We start from the raw sequence: 16,374 nt of genomic DNA on the forward strand, positions 1-16,374 counted from the left end.
CAGAACATCAAAATTTATAGAATACAGCAAAACTGTACTGAGGGAAATTTATGGCTGTAAACACTTGTGCTAAAGATCTCAAACTAATTTTAACCTTAAGAAACTAGAAAGAGAGCAAGCTAAACTAAAAGCAAGTAAGGAAATAAAAATCAAAGAGAAACAAAATAGACAAATGAGAAATAATAGAGAAAAAAACAACAAAACTGAGAAGGGGTTCTTCAAAAAGATCAACAGAGTTGAAATTTTTGGCAGACTGAGAAAAAAAAGAGAAATGACTTAACTAAAATCAAGAATGAAAGCAGGGGCATTACTACCAATTTGATCGAAATAACGAAAATTGGAAGACAGCACTATGAACAATTTTATACCAACAAACTACAAAACCAAGATAAAGTGAACGAATTTCTAGAAAACTAAATCTATCAAAAACTCTAAATTGGGAAGAAACAGGAAACCTGGATAGACCTATAACTAGTATGGAGATTGAATCAGTAATCAAAAATCTCCCAATAATGAAATGCCCATGATTAAAAGATTTCACTAGTGAATTCTAGCAAACATTTTAAAAAGAATATAAATTATTCTCAAATTCTTCCAAACAATGTTAGAGAAAGGGACACTAACTAGCTCATTTTCAGGCCACAATTACTCTGAACCAAAGTCGAACAAAAACACTGCAGACCAATATCCCTTAGGATCATGTTGCAAAAATCCTCAACAAAATTCTAGTAAAAAACACTCAACAGTACATTCAAAGGATTATATGCTATAACCCAGAATTTATTCCTAGAACATAAGAATGGTTCAACATATAAACACAGATCATTGTCATACACAACGTTAATAGAGTGAAGGAAAAAAATACACAATCCTTTCAACTGATGAAAAAAAATATTTGAAAAAAATTCAACACACTTCCATGATAGATACATTCAACGAATTAGGAACAGAAGAAAACTCTATCAACATAATAAAGGTCATATATGAAAAATCCCACAGCTAACACACTCAAAGATGAAAAACCAAAAGCTTTTCCTCTATGTTCAGGATAAAGGATGACCACTTAAATCACTTCTACTCAACATAGCACTGGAAATTCTAGTGAAAATTATTAGGCAAGACAAAATTAAAGGCATCCAAAGTGAAAAGAAAGATGTAAAACTATCTTTGTTCATAGATGAAGTGATCTTATATGTAGAAAACCCTAACAATTCGGGACACCTGGGTGGCTCAGTGGTTGAGTATCTGCCTTTGGCTCAGGGCATGATCCTGGGATCGAGTTCCACATCAGGCTCCCCACAGGGAGCCTGCTTCTCCCTCTGCCTATGTCTCTGCCTCTCTCTGTGTGTCTCTCATGAATAAATAAAATCTTAAAAAGAAAAACAGGGGATCCCTGGGTGGCGCAGCGGTTTAGCGCCTGCCTTTGGCCCAGGGCGCGATCCTGGAGTCCCGGGATCGAGTCCCGCATCAGGCTCCCGGCATGGAGCCTGCTTCTCCCTCCTCCTGAATCTCTCTCTTTCTCTCTATGCCTATCATAAATAAATAAATAAATCTTTAAAAAAGAAAAAGAAAAAGAAAAACAACCCTAACAATTCCACACACAAAGTTAGAAATAAATGAATTCAGCCAAGTTAGAGAGTATTAAGATCAACTCCAGAAGAATCGGTTTCTATACAGTAACAGCAAACAATCCAAAAAGGATATTAAGACAACAATTCCATTTACAATAGCATCAAAGAGAATAAACTTAGCCAAGGAAGTAAAGAAATATATTGCTAACTACCAAAACGCTGCTGAAAGAAATTACAGAAGACACAAAGAAATGCAAAGACATCTTATGTTCATGGACTGGAAGACTTAATATTAAGAGGTCACTACTCAAAGCATTTACAGGTTCAATGCAATTCATATCAAAATCAAAATAGTATCTTAAAATAGAAAAGCCACCCTATAATTCATATGGAATCTCAAAGGACCCCAAACAATCAAAACAATCTAAAAGACAAAGTTGGATGACTCACACTCCTGATTTCAAAACTTACTACAAAGGTATAGTCATCCAAACTGTGTGGCTCTGGTATAGACACAGAAAATAGAGACCAAGGAAATAAAACAGAAAACCCAGAAATAAACCTTCATGTATATGGCCAAATGATTTTCACAACAATACAAGACTATTCAATGGAAAAGACAGTCTTTTCAATAAATGATGCTGGGCAAACCAGATATCCACATACAAAAGAACAAAACTGAGTCCATATCTTATACCATATCCAAAAATTAACTCCAAATGTATCAAAGACTTAAACATGAAAGCTGAAAGTATAAAATTCTTTGTAACAATGATACAGAAATTTCATGACATTGAATTTGATAATAACCTCTTGAATACCAAAACATAGGCAACAGATAAATTGGACTTAATATTTAAAACTTTTGTGCATCAAAGGGCACTATTAAAAGGGTGATAAATAAGGCAATCCACAAAAAGATAAAATATTTGCAAATCATTTATCTGATAAGGAGTCAACATGCAGAATATATTGAAAAATAAAAAATCTCCTGCAACTTAAAAAAATTTTAATTAAAGACGGGCAAAGGACTTGACCAGGTATTTTTCCAAAGAAATATATTACCTGTCAGTTAAGTACCTGAAAATTACCTAATCAGTAATCATTCGGGAAATGCAATTGAAAACTATAATCAGACACTACTTCATACATATTGGGGAGGACTATTTTTAAAAATAAGAAAACAAGTTTTGCTGAAGAGATGGAGAAATTGGAACCCTTACACACTGCTGATGGTAATATAATGATACAGATGCTATGGAAAACAATAGGGCAGTTCCTCAACATTATGGAAATAGATGGTGATGGTCATCACACACAACAATGTGAATGTACTTAATGCCATTCAATTATAATCTAAAAATGGTAAAGTTTATGTTACATATATTTTACTACAAAAAAATAATCAATGAAATTTGGTATTTCCTTAAAAAATTTATAATCGTATGAAACAGAAAATACATACTTGGGCATCCTTATATCCATGAAAACCATGGCCTTAGAGAGTTCCACATTGAAGTGCATAGGTACCAAAATATGCTGTGTAGATACATTCAATTTTCGCGCTTCTCTCCAATTATCACCTATTATGGAAAAGAGTAAGTACATGTTTATTTAACACACATTTAATTTTGAAAAATACATTAAAACTAAAATCACTGTTAATATTTTGTGGTCATATACTTCATGGCATGGAAAATTCTTCCTCCATCTGGATAATGTTAATGCCACCTTCCCAAGTATACACAATCAGCAGGTAAATTCCATTTATGATTTTCCTTCTGCTGTTTCAAGAACTGTTTCAACTGGAAACAGCTTCTTAAAAAACCAATAACACAGTTTAATCAAATTTACTATGCATCCCTTTACAGTCACTATACCTAGCAGATACTGTACCCAAAAAACATGGCTTTAAGACAATAATGAAAAAGGTAGAGAAAAGCACAGTTCTTCTGTGTTAAAAAAAAAGCTACCAGTTACTCAAGATTGGTAAGAAGCACTGTTCTAGGCAATGTTTAAATTTTCATTTGTTCTCATAATTATGTTTACTCATTTTATTTTAGAAAACTGAGACTCAGAGGAATTTTTCATTTGTTTATGGCCAAAAGGCTACTGTGTGATACAAGCTGAAATTTACATCCAGGTCTGCTAACATGAAATTTGTGTGATACAATCCATCTTCATATATATTTTACCTCATTTGAGCCTAATATTTCAAATAAGAAAAAGTCATCAGTCAAAAAGAAAACCAAGTCAATGAAAGATTAGATGTAGAGAAAGGTAGTAAAATCAACTCTATTACAATTTTTAAAATTCAGTGTCAAGATAATGAAATATTTCCTTCTCAATTTACAGACAAAAAATATTTAGAAGTATGTGTTTCAGTATTAAGAAAGTTTATGACAACTGCCTAAAATAACCCCAAAGTCAAAAAATACACTGTCCTATAAAATATTTAATTATTTAAGAACACTTAACATTAATCATAAACAATTCCAAGGAATTCCAGTACTTTTCAAATAATGGAATACTAAATTTTTTTCACAATGTATCTCAATATCTTAAATATACCTCCTAGATTTCAAAAATTAATGACCAAAATGTACCAAACATACCACAATACTGTTATTTATTCCTTGCAAAAAGACTTACAGGTTTCATATAAATAATTTATATTTGCCACCCACTACACTTCTGGGCTTCTTCTACACCAACTAGAATCTTATAAAACAGAAATAAAATTTATTATTGGAAAGCAAATACAAAGAAAATAAAAATGTTCCAGTACTATATAAGTTAACACTTTTAATAACCATTACTTAGGGTTCTCAATGTTTCTCTTTTTATTAGCTCTGATAATTAAAATTCTACCATATATACAAATCTCTAAAATATCCACCAATCCAACTCTCTTGAATTCTAAATGTTTCCTAACACTCCAGGGATTCAGAAACAGTATGACACAGTACAAAGAAGGCTCAATTAGTCTCAGATCTCTCACTATCTACTTTAAGTTGCTTTGACAACTGAATTTCTGGCTCTGCTGACTTCATCTAAAACCAAATCTGTATCAGAGATTCCATCAAAAGTGAATGGGGTATAGGTACACCTATGATTCCCTCCCTCTATCCTCCTAATGATCCTCCTCAGTCTCAATGTGGCTCTTTATGGCCTGGGGGGGTCAGAGGCCCTAAGCTGGACAGATCTAGTTTTGAGCAGCCTAATGTGATTATCCTGTATAAAATATTTTAAATATGTGCCAATGTTTTCCAACCTTGTCCAAAGGATTTTTCAACCTCAGCACTATTGATATTTGGGCTAAATAAGTGTTGTGAGGTGGCTTTCCTCTACATTGTATGATGTTTAGTAGCGTATCTGACCTCCACTCACTAGGTGCTAGTAATGCCCCTACTCATTACCTGTAACATCAAAAATTGATATTGAAACTGTCTCTTGAGCACTAAAATCAAATACCTGAGCTATTATTGCTCCTAGATAGTATTTATTACTTCTGATTCAAAAATATTAAAGTTTTATTTTTCTTAAAGATTTTATTTGAGAGAGAGCAAAAGAAAGAGAAAGAGACAGAGCATGAATAGGCATGAGGCATGGAGGAAGGGGCAAAGGGAGAAGGAGACTCCCTACTGAGCAGGGAGCCCAACATGGGGCTCCATTCCAGGATCGTGGGATCATGAACTGAGCTGAAGGCAGATGCTTAACTGAGTTACCCAGGCACCACAAAAACATAAAAGCTTTAATATGTTTTGGATGAAGGTTGAAGAGAAACTATCTTAAGACCTAGCTAATCATTTCAGCAAAATGAATCAATACATAATGCATTATATGCTTACCAACTGTGCTGTAAAGCAGCTGTATGCTTGTAAGCTGAACGTCAAAGGAATCATAAGCTCTATGCATGATCTCTTCAAGCCTGGCTCCTCCTTGTTTCATATCTGGCAATTCCAAACGACTTTTACTTGTCACCTTAAAGTTATTTTTAAAAGTTTAGATGATGCAAAACACTTCAAAAGAAAATACTTCATCTTTAAGACTGTAACAAAAATTTAATGAAACACTCACAAGACATATAAACCTAATAGAAATGTCTTCACCCATGACATGTATAATGATAAGACCAGGTACAAAGTGAATTTTTACATATTGTTTTTCTCAATGATGTATATTAAAAAAGGGAAACCAGGCCAGCTATGGAGAACAATACATTTAAAACTTTTTTATAAAAAAATAAATAAATAAATAAAATAAAATAAAACTTTTTTATAGAGTTAAAAATACACCTGCCCTATAACCCAGCAATTGCACTACTGGGGATTTACCCCAAAGATACAGATGCAATGAAACGCCGGGACACCTGCACCCCGATGTTTATAGCAGCAATGTCCACAATAGCCAAACTATGGAAGGAGCCTCGGTGTCCATCGAAAGATGAATGGATAAAGAAGATATGGTCTATGTATACAATGGAATGTTACTCAGCCATTAGAAACGACAAATACCCACCATTTGCTTCAACGTGGATGGAACTGGAGGGTATTATGCTGAGTGAAATAAGTCAATCGGAGAAGGACAAACATTATATGGTCTCATTCATTTGGGGAATATAAATAATAGTGAAAGGGAATAGAAGAGAAGGGAGAAGAAATGGGTAGGAAATATCAGAAAGGGAGACAGAACATGAAGACTCCTAACTCTGGGAAACGAACTAGGGGTGGTAGAAGGGGGGGAGGGCGAGGGGTGGGGGTGAATGGGTGACGGGCACTGAGGGGGGCACTTGAAGGGATGAGCACTGGATGTTATTCTGTATGATGGCAAATTGAACACCAATAAAAAATAAATTTATTATTAAAAACTTTTTTATATTTGATAAGAAGCCTTTTTATTAAAAACAAAATTAAGAGACAAATATAGCCTATGTTTCTATGTCATGATGATAGATATTTAGATATTTTTATAAGAAGAATCCAGAATTAAATATTAGGATAGCTGAACTGTACTCCCAACTCTGCCATTTATATGACCTCAAGCAAGTTATATTTGTACCATCTCCTTCTTGGTGTACTACACATGCTACTTTTTTTCACTTAAACATCCTGGAGATCACTCCACCAGAGTATATAAAGATCTTATTCATTCACATCTATACATATATGTGTGTCTGTGCCTTCACATTTGCACCTCTATTTTATATAGCTCATGCACAGCAGACTGTCAAACTTATTACCTCTGAAGGGTAATCAATTTTAGGTAAAAAGTCAAGCAAATTGCCTAAGGAAACAATACTAAATATTATTCCTGACCTTATGCTTCTGCTATTACACCACACTGCCCTTGAAACAATTCCACATCTAAAGTCAAATATGAATAATTAAATGTATAAATTTTATTATAAATATAAATCCAGCAAGTGTCTATGTAATTACCAACTGAAAGTAAAAACATAAAGGACAATGTCAATATCAAGGAAAGGCCTGTATTTCTCAGGTCGCCAGAAAAGCTTTCCAATATTACCTGTACCTCTTGGGTCTTTAAATTGTTCTATTTAATCTACATTTAATGATCTAGAGCAGTGCTGTGCCACAGAACTTTCTAGTAGGATGGCAATGTTCTCTACCTGAGCTGAAACAGCAACCCAAGACACTTATAACCATTAAATTCCTGAATGTGGCTAATGTGACTAAAGAACTAATTTTTATGTTATTTCATTTTAATCAATGTAAACAACTACATATAGTCAGTGGGTACCCATATAGAACGGTGCAGATCTAGTAACCCAAAAAAAATTTCTCTACTCAAAACTGAGGAAGAAAAATGTACACATTTGGATGGAAAGGGAAATGACTCCGGTAAATGCAAGAAGACCATCTCAAATTAAGATTATTTAATAGAGGTATTAAAATGTCACTATCAAAAAAAAACAAAAAAAAATAAAATGTCACTATCTATAGTGATATATACAAAAAATTTCAGAAGGATGAAGAATTATTTCCAGAACTTTCTCCCATTTGATTTTAATTAGTCAAGTAGTAAATTTACACTGAAAAGGAATTAATCTCCTCAAGCATTACTCTCAAATAATATAATTCTTAGGTTTACCCTAACCTGCATAGTTCAAAATGATCATTTTGTTATTAGAAATGTACGAAAACTACTTAGTTAAATGAAACTGCACATTATTTACTAAAAAAGAAAGAATTCTCAAATCCTACCATCTACTGCAAAGCTAACAGTAAATACTGCAAATCAAACTGTTTGAAAACAAAATACATTTTAAACCTTAAGAAACATCTTAAGGGTCAAACTACACAACAAACATTAGTATGTACCTTTAGATGACCAAGATCTAAAAGAAGCAGATTTGATGTAGGACTAAAAATTCCATCTTGTGGGATAATAACATAGGAAGCCTTCAGATTAATTCTGAGATCAAGAACTTTCTGTGTTTCAATAATGTACAGCAGTCCTGCAGAAAAGTTAAATTGAGAACAATGTGCAATTAGTATTAAGTTTTAAAATACCTTGAGCAAAATATCTTCAACATAATGTAATTTGTGGTCAACATGTATGTACATTCCTGATATAATGGAGAAGAGAATTATGATGGCTCCTCAAATAAATGTTTGTGACCCCCCAAACTCCATTTGTGTAAAATCAGGGACATACATATCTAAGAAATTAAGTTCTATGAAACATTCACTAAGCTTAGAACTTAAGTATAGAACTGACTCAAAGCATTGTTGTTAATTTTTGTCCCCCAAATGATCTTTATTCAAACACAGACAAGATTATACTCAAGTTTGTTTGCTGGGTCAATCAGGTATGATGGTCCCAAGAAGCAGCCATTAAGGACAATCTAGCATTCAATTATCTGTCTCACTGTTAAGCATTTCTCTATCTTCATTTCCATTTCCACTGTAAGACTTTCTCAACCAAAATGATCCGTATCATGGTATTCCCGACTCTACAAATCCAAGTCCTATACTCCTAAGAAGTCTTACCTTTGGCCTTACTTTCAACAAAGGCTTCCTGGATGCCATGAAACCGTGATCTATCTAGTTTGTTTCTTAATGGGGGGAAAGAGGGAGAAGTGAATATTTGGTTTTGGATATAAGTCTACTGTATCTCTCTTCTCTACTTCTCATTGCACTTAGAAGAAAATCCAAATTATTTAATACGACTTTCAAAGTTTTGCTTTATCAACACTGCGTCATTCCACTTCCCTTCACTCACTACATTAGAACCAACCTAGCCTTCTGCAACTGCCAAATTAACCCACTTCTGTCCCTGGCTGGGGCCCTCATAGTTTACCACTGCTTTGAAGGCTCTTCCTTCTACTCTTCAACTGTGTTAGTCTTAACACACATACTTAATGCTACTTCAAGTCAAAGAACTATTCTCTGACATCATCACCAAAACAATACTGAGATACTCATTATTTTCATTTCCTTCACAGCATCTGGGCCCTTTAGCAATTTGTTTCCTCCATCTGCTCCAACTTCACCCATGTGCCTGCCCTGTGAAAGTGGATCTGAGCCTTTTAAATCTTTTTTCCGTTGCAAATTAGCACTGAAGGAGATAGGAAATCCAAGAGAGAGACTGCAGGAAGGACAGGTGTTGCTTCCTGGTGTGTCAGTATGCTCACTCAGCAATATCTGACAGTGGTGTGACTTTCTCCAAAACCAGGCTCATGCTGTGCATAGCTACCAACAGCATCCAAAAGCCATCCTTTCCCTAAAAAACCCCTTCAGTCAGTTTCACAACAGAACGCACCCAGTGAGGTACTGTCCCATGAACAGCTTTCTCCATCACATCAGAAAGTAAGTTCTATAAAGTTTCAGAGAGCAAGTTTCCAGCCACTTTCTCTAAAATGGCATGAATCGCAAACCAGGAGGAAGAGAAGGATATCCTGCCAAGGAATGCAATGTCTGCATTGATGGCAATGGCTACTTCTTTCAGCTACTCTTCCTGTATTCCTTTTTTTTTTTTTTTTTTTTTTTAAGATGTTATTTATTTGGCAGAGGGAGAAGTAGACTCCTCCACTGAGCAGAAAACCCAATAGGACAGGAGGCTAGATCCCAAGACCCTGGAACCATGACCTGAGCCCAAGGTAGACTCAGCTGACTGAGCCACCCAAGGCTCCCCTGTATTCCTTAAAATTACTTCTTCTTAAAGTGAATTTTTAAATATTTAAATAGATAAATCTTAATTTTATGTCGGTCCTATTTTAAAATTATAAGATCCATTAATAGGCAAAAACTACATCTATTTTTATCACTGCTGTGCTCTCCAAAACTTAGCACAGTGTCCAATATAGATTTGGCTTGTGATAAATATCTGACTGAATGAATAAAGGAGATCACTGAAAGAAAATGAATAACTATGATCCTATCAGAGAGCCTGATGTGTCAAATGAAGGGTTTTGATAAATGACCACATTTGTCAAAATGACCACATCTGACAAGGGTAACTAACAACATGTGTATATTCTAGGGGCTGATCTCTCCAACTGACAAAAAGGAAAAGATCTGAAAACCTTCACTGCTAAGAATGAAGAAAATAATACAAGAAGGAAATTAGGTCATAGAGGAAAAAGATAATAAATAGAGGCTAATACAGAAAAAAAGACAGAAAGAGAGAATGAATGGAGAACCAAAAAAGAAAACTATGTAACAGATGAGTCTCTTCCAAAATTGGTAAATTTTAACTTCTGGAAAAATATTAAAAATTTATTATTGAATTTTTTGAATTAACTTCAATACATACAGTAGCACCCCACTTTTTCCCAATATTAACATTTTATTTTACATAATAACTATACTATTTGTGCACAGAAAGAGAACAACAGACTTCAAATAGTTAAGTATGTTACCTTTAGAAAGTAAAATACTAAAGAATTCAGCTTTCTAAAACATTTCTATATAACATCTGAAGTTTACACAGTGGATATTTCCTATTTTAGTAATTCTTCTGATTTTTTAAAAATACTTGAGAGAGAGAGAGAGAGAATGAGGTGGAAGACCCTGAGATCATGACATGAGTTGAAATCGAATGTGACTTTTAACCAAATGAGCTGCCCAGGCGCCTCTGGTAATTCTTGAGAATTTCAGTCAAGAATTAAAAAATCAAAAGTAGCTTAAAAAAAAAAAAAGCAGTCTCTGCAACAATCTCAAATTTTAAGGAAACACAACAGGAAAGACATTACCAAAAACAAATATAAAACTTTTATGAATCTATAGCAATGTCAGTTAAGATTAAATGCCTGGTATATTTTTGGGTGAGGGCATAAATTCACTGCTTTAAAGGGAGTCTTTAGTTATAGTCAACGCAGAAATAACCATTATTAAGGAAGCAAAAACAAACCAGCTTCCTTTGGAGTATATAATGATTAAAAAATGATTGGAAATAGAGTATTTCTTTTCCTGTTTTCTTAATCCATCTTCTCTGTCAAAGATTACATTCACCTTGTAAAAGCAGGACATGGTAAGAGAACTTTAAACTTAACTGGTAAGACTTTTACTTAAGGAAACACTTGATACAGTTTTACCACATCCCAGACATCTAAGCTGGTGATATTACTTGATCAGCATTAACACTTTCCTAGAAATGACTGACAACTACAGAAGTCTTAGAAGACTAAAATGGACAAATGCCCATACTTCCTTAGAAAGAAAAAAAAATAAGTTAATATTTTATTAATTGGTCAAGTGAATGTGGATTGTGAAAAAATTTTAAGCAAATAAATTAATGCACAACTAGAAAGGAAAGCATTGATCATCAGAAGCTAGTATATTTCATAAAACTGAGGTATTCTATGTTAACGAAATTTCTTCTTTCTAAATTTCTTCCACTTTTACTCAACAGATAACTAATAAATTGCAGAACTATTATAGATGTAATATATCAATAATTGAGCAACATACTTAAAGAAAGCCTTTACTTTTTTCCAAATAAATTTTTGGGTTTTAAAAAAATTTTTTTAAGATTTTATTTATTTACTCATGAGAGACAGAGAGAGGCAGCGACATAGAGGGAGAGGCAGGGTCCCCACAGGGACTGATGTGGGACTCTATCCCAGAACCCCAGGATCACAATCTGAGCCAAAGGCTGAGCCACTCAGGTGCCCTAAATTTTTTTATTAAGAAAGTAAGCATGTGACCCTGAGATCAAGACCTGAGACAAAAATCAAAAGTCAGATGTCTGACCGACTGAGCCACACAAAGGCCTCTGCCTTTACTTCTTGAGAGAAAATGAAAGTATGGACTATATCAGACACAGTTCATCAAGTGTCCACAAGTGGAATTCACAGATTTCATGCACATGAATGGGAAACAAGTTACAATTTTATTTTCATTAACTACAGCTGACATTCAGTATCTCCTTCTACTATAAATGTAAGCAACAAACTTTGTTACTTATACAAATTGTGTATCATTTATGTTCCCTAACATAACTGAAGACAACTGGAGTTTCATTTATGCCTTCAAACTAATGGTAGTTTTTTGATCTATTGTTAATTCCTGTTATTTTGACCCATAAATAAAGAAAAACAGATACATTGCTACTAACACAAATTTGAGATTCTTAAAATATTTTGAAACTGTGTTCTATTTACTTTCTTTGTAATTCTAGGTAGTCTATGTACTAAAAACCAATATTTTGATTAGAGATCCCTGAGCTTCACACCAAACTGACTAAGGTGTCCATGAGACACAGAAAGTTATAAGGACCACTGATATTAAACAGTTTTACCTAGAAAACGATAACCTTTCACCCAAGGCTTCAAAAGATGACTCAAACACAACAACAACAACAAAAAAGGAAAATGAATCAATCTAGAAAGATGAATTTTAATAAAGATAAAATCTTGAATTTAAACTCAAACATTTAACTCAATTTCTAAATCCTGGTAATATGAATGAGTATGTACCAAGACCTATTCTTCCACTAAAAGCAACCAAAAACATTGGACATAAGATAAAACAGCAACAAAAAACTTAGAAACACTAAGGAGGCAAAAGAGTAAGGATTTATCAAGTCAAAAATCAATTTGAAGGAGTAACAGACCAGAAAAATTTTATCCCAAGATCATTTTTTGTACCCAGCAATTCCTTTCCACAACCTCACAGAGCACAGGGAACAGAAGACAAAGGTAAGGAGTCCAGCAGGGGTTCTTCTCACAAATCTAGAATCTCAAAAGATACCCACTCAAGATAAGAGTAATCCAGAAGTTAAACCTTCCTCTCTCTAAAAACCTACTCACAGAGGAATGGAAAGAAAGAGAAAAACTGGAAGAAGGGGGTAGTATCCCTCTGACTGTTACCACAATAGAGTCCTCAAGTGGTAGACACCCCAACATCTCTTTGGCATTCCAAAATATCTCAGGTACTGACTTTAGCAAAGTGGTCCACCAATATGCCCAAGACAGAGAGAATAAAAAAAAATTCTTCCTTGAACGAAAGTCCATTTAACCTAGACTCCAGAGAATTTTCCCAAATAATTTTCCAAGACAAATGAACAGCTCACAATCAACTCACTAAGTATATAAAAACAAAGGCTACTATGAATAAGAGTCAGCCAAAACAAAAGATAAGAGGAAAAAAACCCACAAAAGTCGTCACTTAATTGAACTATCTGAATAGAGAATTATCTGGTGAGAAAAAATGTAACCACACTTATCCTGTTTGAAGAAATAAAAGTTTAAAGATATCCATGAACTCTGAAGAACAACAAAGAGATTTTAATTTATAACAAAAGAAGAATTCCAAAAATGAAAACTATAATCAGTAAAATTTAACCTAAAGATGTAATAGCAGGGACACCCGGGTGGCTCAGTTGGTTAAGCATCTGCCTTCAGCTCAGGTCAAGACCTCTATCCAGGTCCCATGATAGAGCTCCTTAATGGGCTCCCTGCTCAGCAGGGAGTCTGATTCTCTCTCTCTCTCTCTCCCTCTGTCCCTCATCTCTGCTCATTCTCTCAAATAAATAAACAAAATCTTAAAAAAAAAAAAAAGATTTAATAGTACAGTAGCACAGTTTAAGAAGATGTCAGTAATTGAAAAGGTAAATTACCCAGCATGTAAGAGAGGAAAGACAAAAGGATATAGAAGAATAAAGGCAGAGTAAGAAATGCTAAAGGACATTAATCCAGAGTTCCAAAAAAAGATTTAAGAGAAAAAATGTATATGGTTAATGAGTAAAAATTTTCTGGATGAAATTTCTAAAATTTGTTTAATCTACCAATCCTCAGAATGGTCCACAGCTGGATATATCACACTGATACAGAATATATAAGATAAGATAATCTTGGGGCAGATGGGTGGCTCACTCAGTTAAGTGTTTGACTCTTGTCTGACTCTTGATTTCAGCTCAGGTCATGATCTCAGGGTCCTGATACCGAACACATCAGGCTCCATGCTGGGAGTGGAGCCTGCTTAAAATTGTCTCTCTTCCTTTCCCTCTGCCCCTCCCACACACACGTTATCTTTCTCCCTCTAAAAACAAAAAAACAATGTAATATACAGAATTGGTGAATCATTATGTTGTATACCTACCACTAACATTGTATGTCAATCATACTTGAATAAAAAAATGGAGACAAGTAAAACAAAGAAAGAACAATAGCACATAATTGATGAAGATGGTAAATGGGAGTTCTAGTGCTCTCAAGTCCTTGTAATGACTGAGGGAAAATAAAAAATTTTACTAAAATTATATTTTGAGATAAACAGTGTTACTATTACTAGAGTGGTATAGTGAAGGGGTGGAGGGAAACAAAGTAATGCTAGAATTTATCTAAAAAAGACAAGAAAAAAAAGTTGAAAAATATCCCACTATATTGTTGTTGATACGACACATCTAAAAGATATAGGGGAAAAGAATGAAAAATATAAGCAAATTCTAACCAAGCAAAAACTAGAATATCCATACTAACACCTAAAAAAATAAATGAAAATATTTTAATTGGAATTAAAATGTTTCTAAAAATACATGCAGTCAACTTCATAGAAATAAAAGATTTGGCTTATTGGAGAAAAAATTTTATTTATGCATGTACCTACTGACAGCATCAAATTTATAAAGAAAAGAAATGACAGATGTAAAAGAAACACACAAATGCACATGCACAGTGACACTACTTTTCCTATAATTCTCTAAAGAATTATTGGAATATGGTGACAGAAAACGGAAAAATCCAGTAAGGATACAGATTTGAAATATAGGATAAATATGACCTAAAAATATGTATAGGTATGAAAAATATAGGCTTTCAAACATGTTAAATATTTTTTTAATTACCACATACTAAGCCAGAAAGCAAATATCAACAAATTGCAAAGCATTAAAATCATATAGATTAACTTTATATGATCTTATATATTTAAAATATATATTTTAAAAAGGGAATCTGTAATTTAAAATCTTCCACAAAAAATAAAATAAATAAATAAAATAAAATAAAATAAAATAAAATAAATAAAATAAAACAAAATAATAAAATTTTCCACAAAGAAATCTCCAAGCCCTTATGGTTTTACTATTTCATTAGGTGAAATACTGCAAGAAAAAAATAGTAACACTAAAACTTATAAAAACTCTGCAAAAGGATAAAAAAGGATGGAATTTTCTTTTTGGAAGCCAATATATTAAAATATGGAATTCATTACATGAAATGAAAATGCCAGGTTCATTCTCTCACAAATAGAATTACAAAAATTCTAACATAACATGAAATTAACTTGAATGTGGTAATAGGTTTTGTCCTTTCTGTGTGTAAGAAATGATTATTGTTATACCTGAATTTAAGTAAAATAGTACCAATTACTTTCAACTAAACTATATGTAGTCTAAAAGCATAAATTTAAAGTATACCTTACTAAAAACAGTTTAATGTGACTAAAAGTTTATGTAGGATACAATTTTTAATAAACCAACATTAATACTAGCATTTACCTGTTGCTGTCTTGTCACGAAATTCTTCAAGTTTTGTCAAAGTCACTGACGTGAGCTGTGCTAGATTTACCTCTTTTGGAGGCCTGAAGAATTCCACTATACTATTCACTGTTCTCTGTTAAAATAAATATTATTAACATTAGGCACAAACTCAAAGCAAATTGAAATATATTAAAACTTAGGAATTAAGAAATGCTTACTGCAAAAAAAAAAAAAAAAAGAAATGCTTACTGCATCATATATCATTTCTAAAGGTTCAGCTTCTATGATACACCTTTGAGCAACAGTTTCATCTAACGGATTTATCTCAAATATAATTTGGAAGAGTGAAGTAGCATCATCCAATGAAGATAGGAGGCGAGGTTTTGTTGAATTATCTGGCAAGCCAGTAACATGAAATGAATCAATTTTGGTTTCAAATCTACATGAAAAAAGACAGGACAAAAATTAGCTATCAATACAATTTTACATTTTACAGTATTTTTCAAACTGAAAATAAAGAGAAGATTAATAAAAAACAATTTCAATTTTCATTTCTTTCTATTCCATTCATGTCAAAGAAAATATACAACTATTTGATCTGAATTGACAAAGATTAATTTACAAACAACCCTATTCACATGTTGACTTCTATATTTAAAAAAAAGTCACTGATTACCAGAGGCTCATGAAAGAAAATTATCATGTAAGCCAGTGCCAACGTTGGAAAACCTGAACTGTTTCATTCTCCCCAATTGCTGGAGATTCAAAGTGGACAACTCCCAATCATGGGGGGGCCCCAAAAATATTTTGAGATACACCTCCAGGAACTGGAACAGTTTCCTATAATAAGCAT

The 16,374-nt window shown here is 33.3% G+C and overlaps 1 protein-coding gene across 9 annotated transcripts in view; it reads right to left on the minus strand.

The window, feature by feature from the left end:
- Positions 1-16,374, minus strand: part of VPS13A (vacuolar protein sorting 13 homolog A) — a 235,415-nt gene that overhangs the window by 154,344 nt on the left and 64,697 nt on the right. For all 9 annotated transcript variants that reach the window (XR_007400987.1, XR_007400992.1, XM_025423277.3 and 6 more), the window contains 5 exons: positions 15,771-15,960; positions 15,540-15,654; positions 7,916-8,052; positions 5,423-5,555; positions 3,037-3,154 (listed from right to left, as the gene is read on the minus strand). Coding sequence is in view for 7 of the 9 variants with exons in the window: in XM_025423277.3 (XP_025279062.3) it covers positions 3,037-3,154; positions 5,423-5,555; positions 7,916-8,052; positions 15,540-15,654; positions 15,771-15,960 (693 nt within the window). In the remaining 2 variants the exon portion in view is untranslated. The remainder of the gene's footprint in view (positions 1-3,036; positions 3,155-5,422; positions 5,556-7,915; positions 8,053-15,539; positions 15,655-15,770; positions 15,961-16,374) is intronic.

Source organism: Canis lupus, chromosome 1 (genome assembly GCF_003254725.2).
Source record: "Canis lupus dingo isolate Sandy chromosome 1, ASM325472v2, whole genome shotgun sequence".
In the NCBI taxonomy this organism is placed as follows: domain Eukaryota; kingdom Metazoa; phylum Chordata; class Mammalia; order Carnivora; family Canidae; genus Canis; species Canis lupus.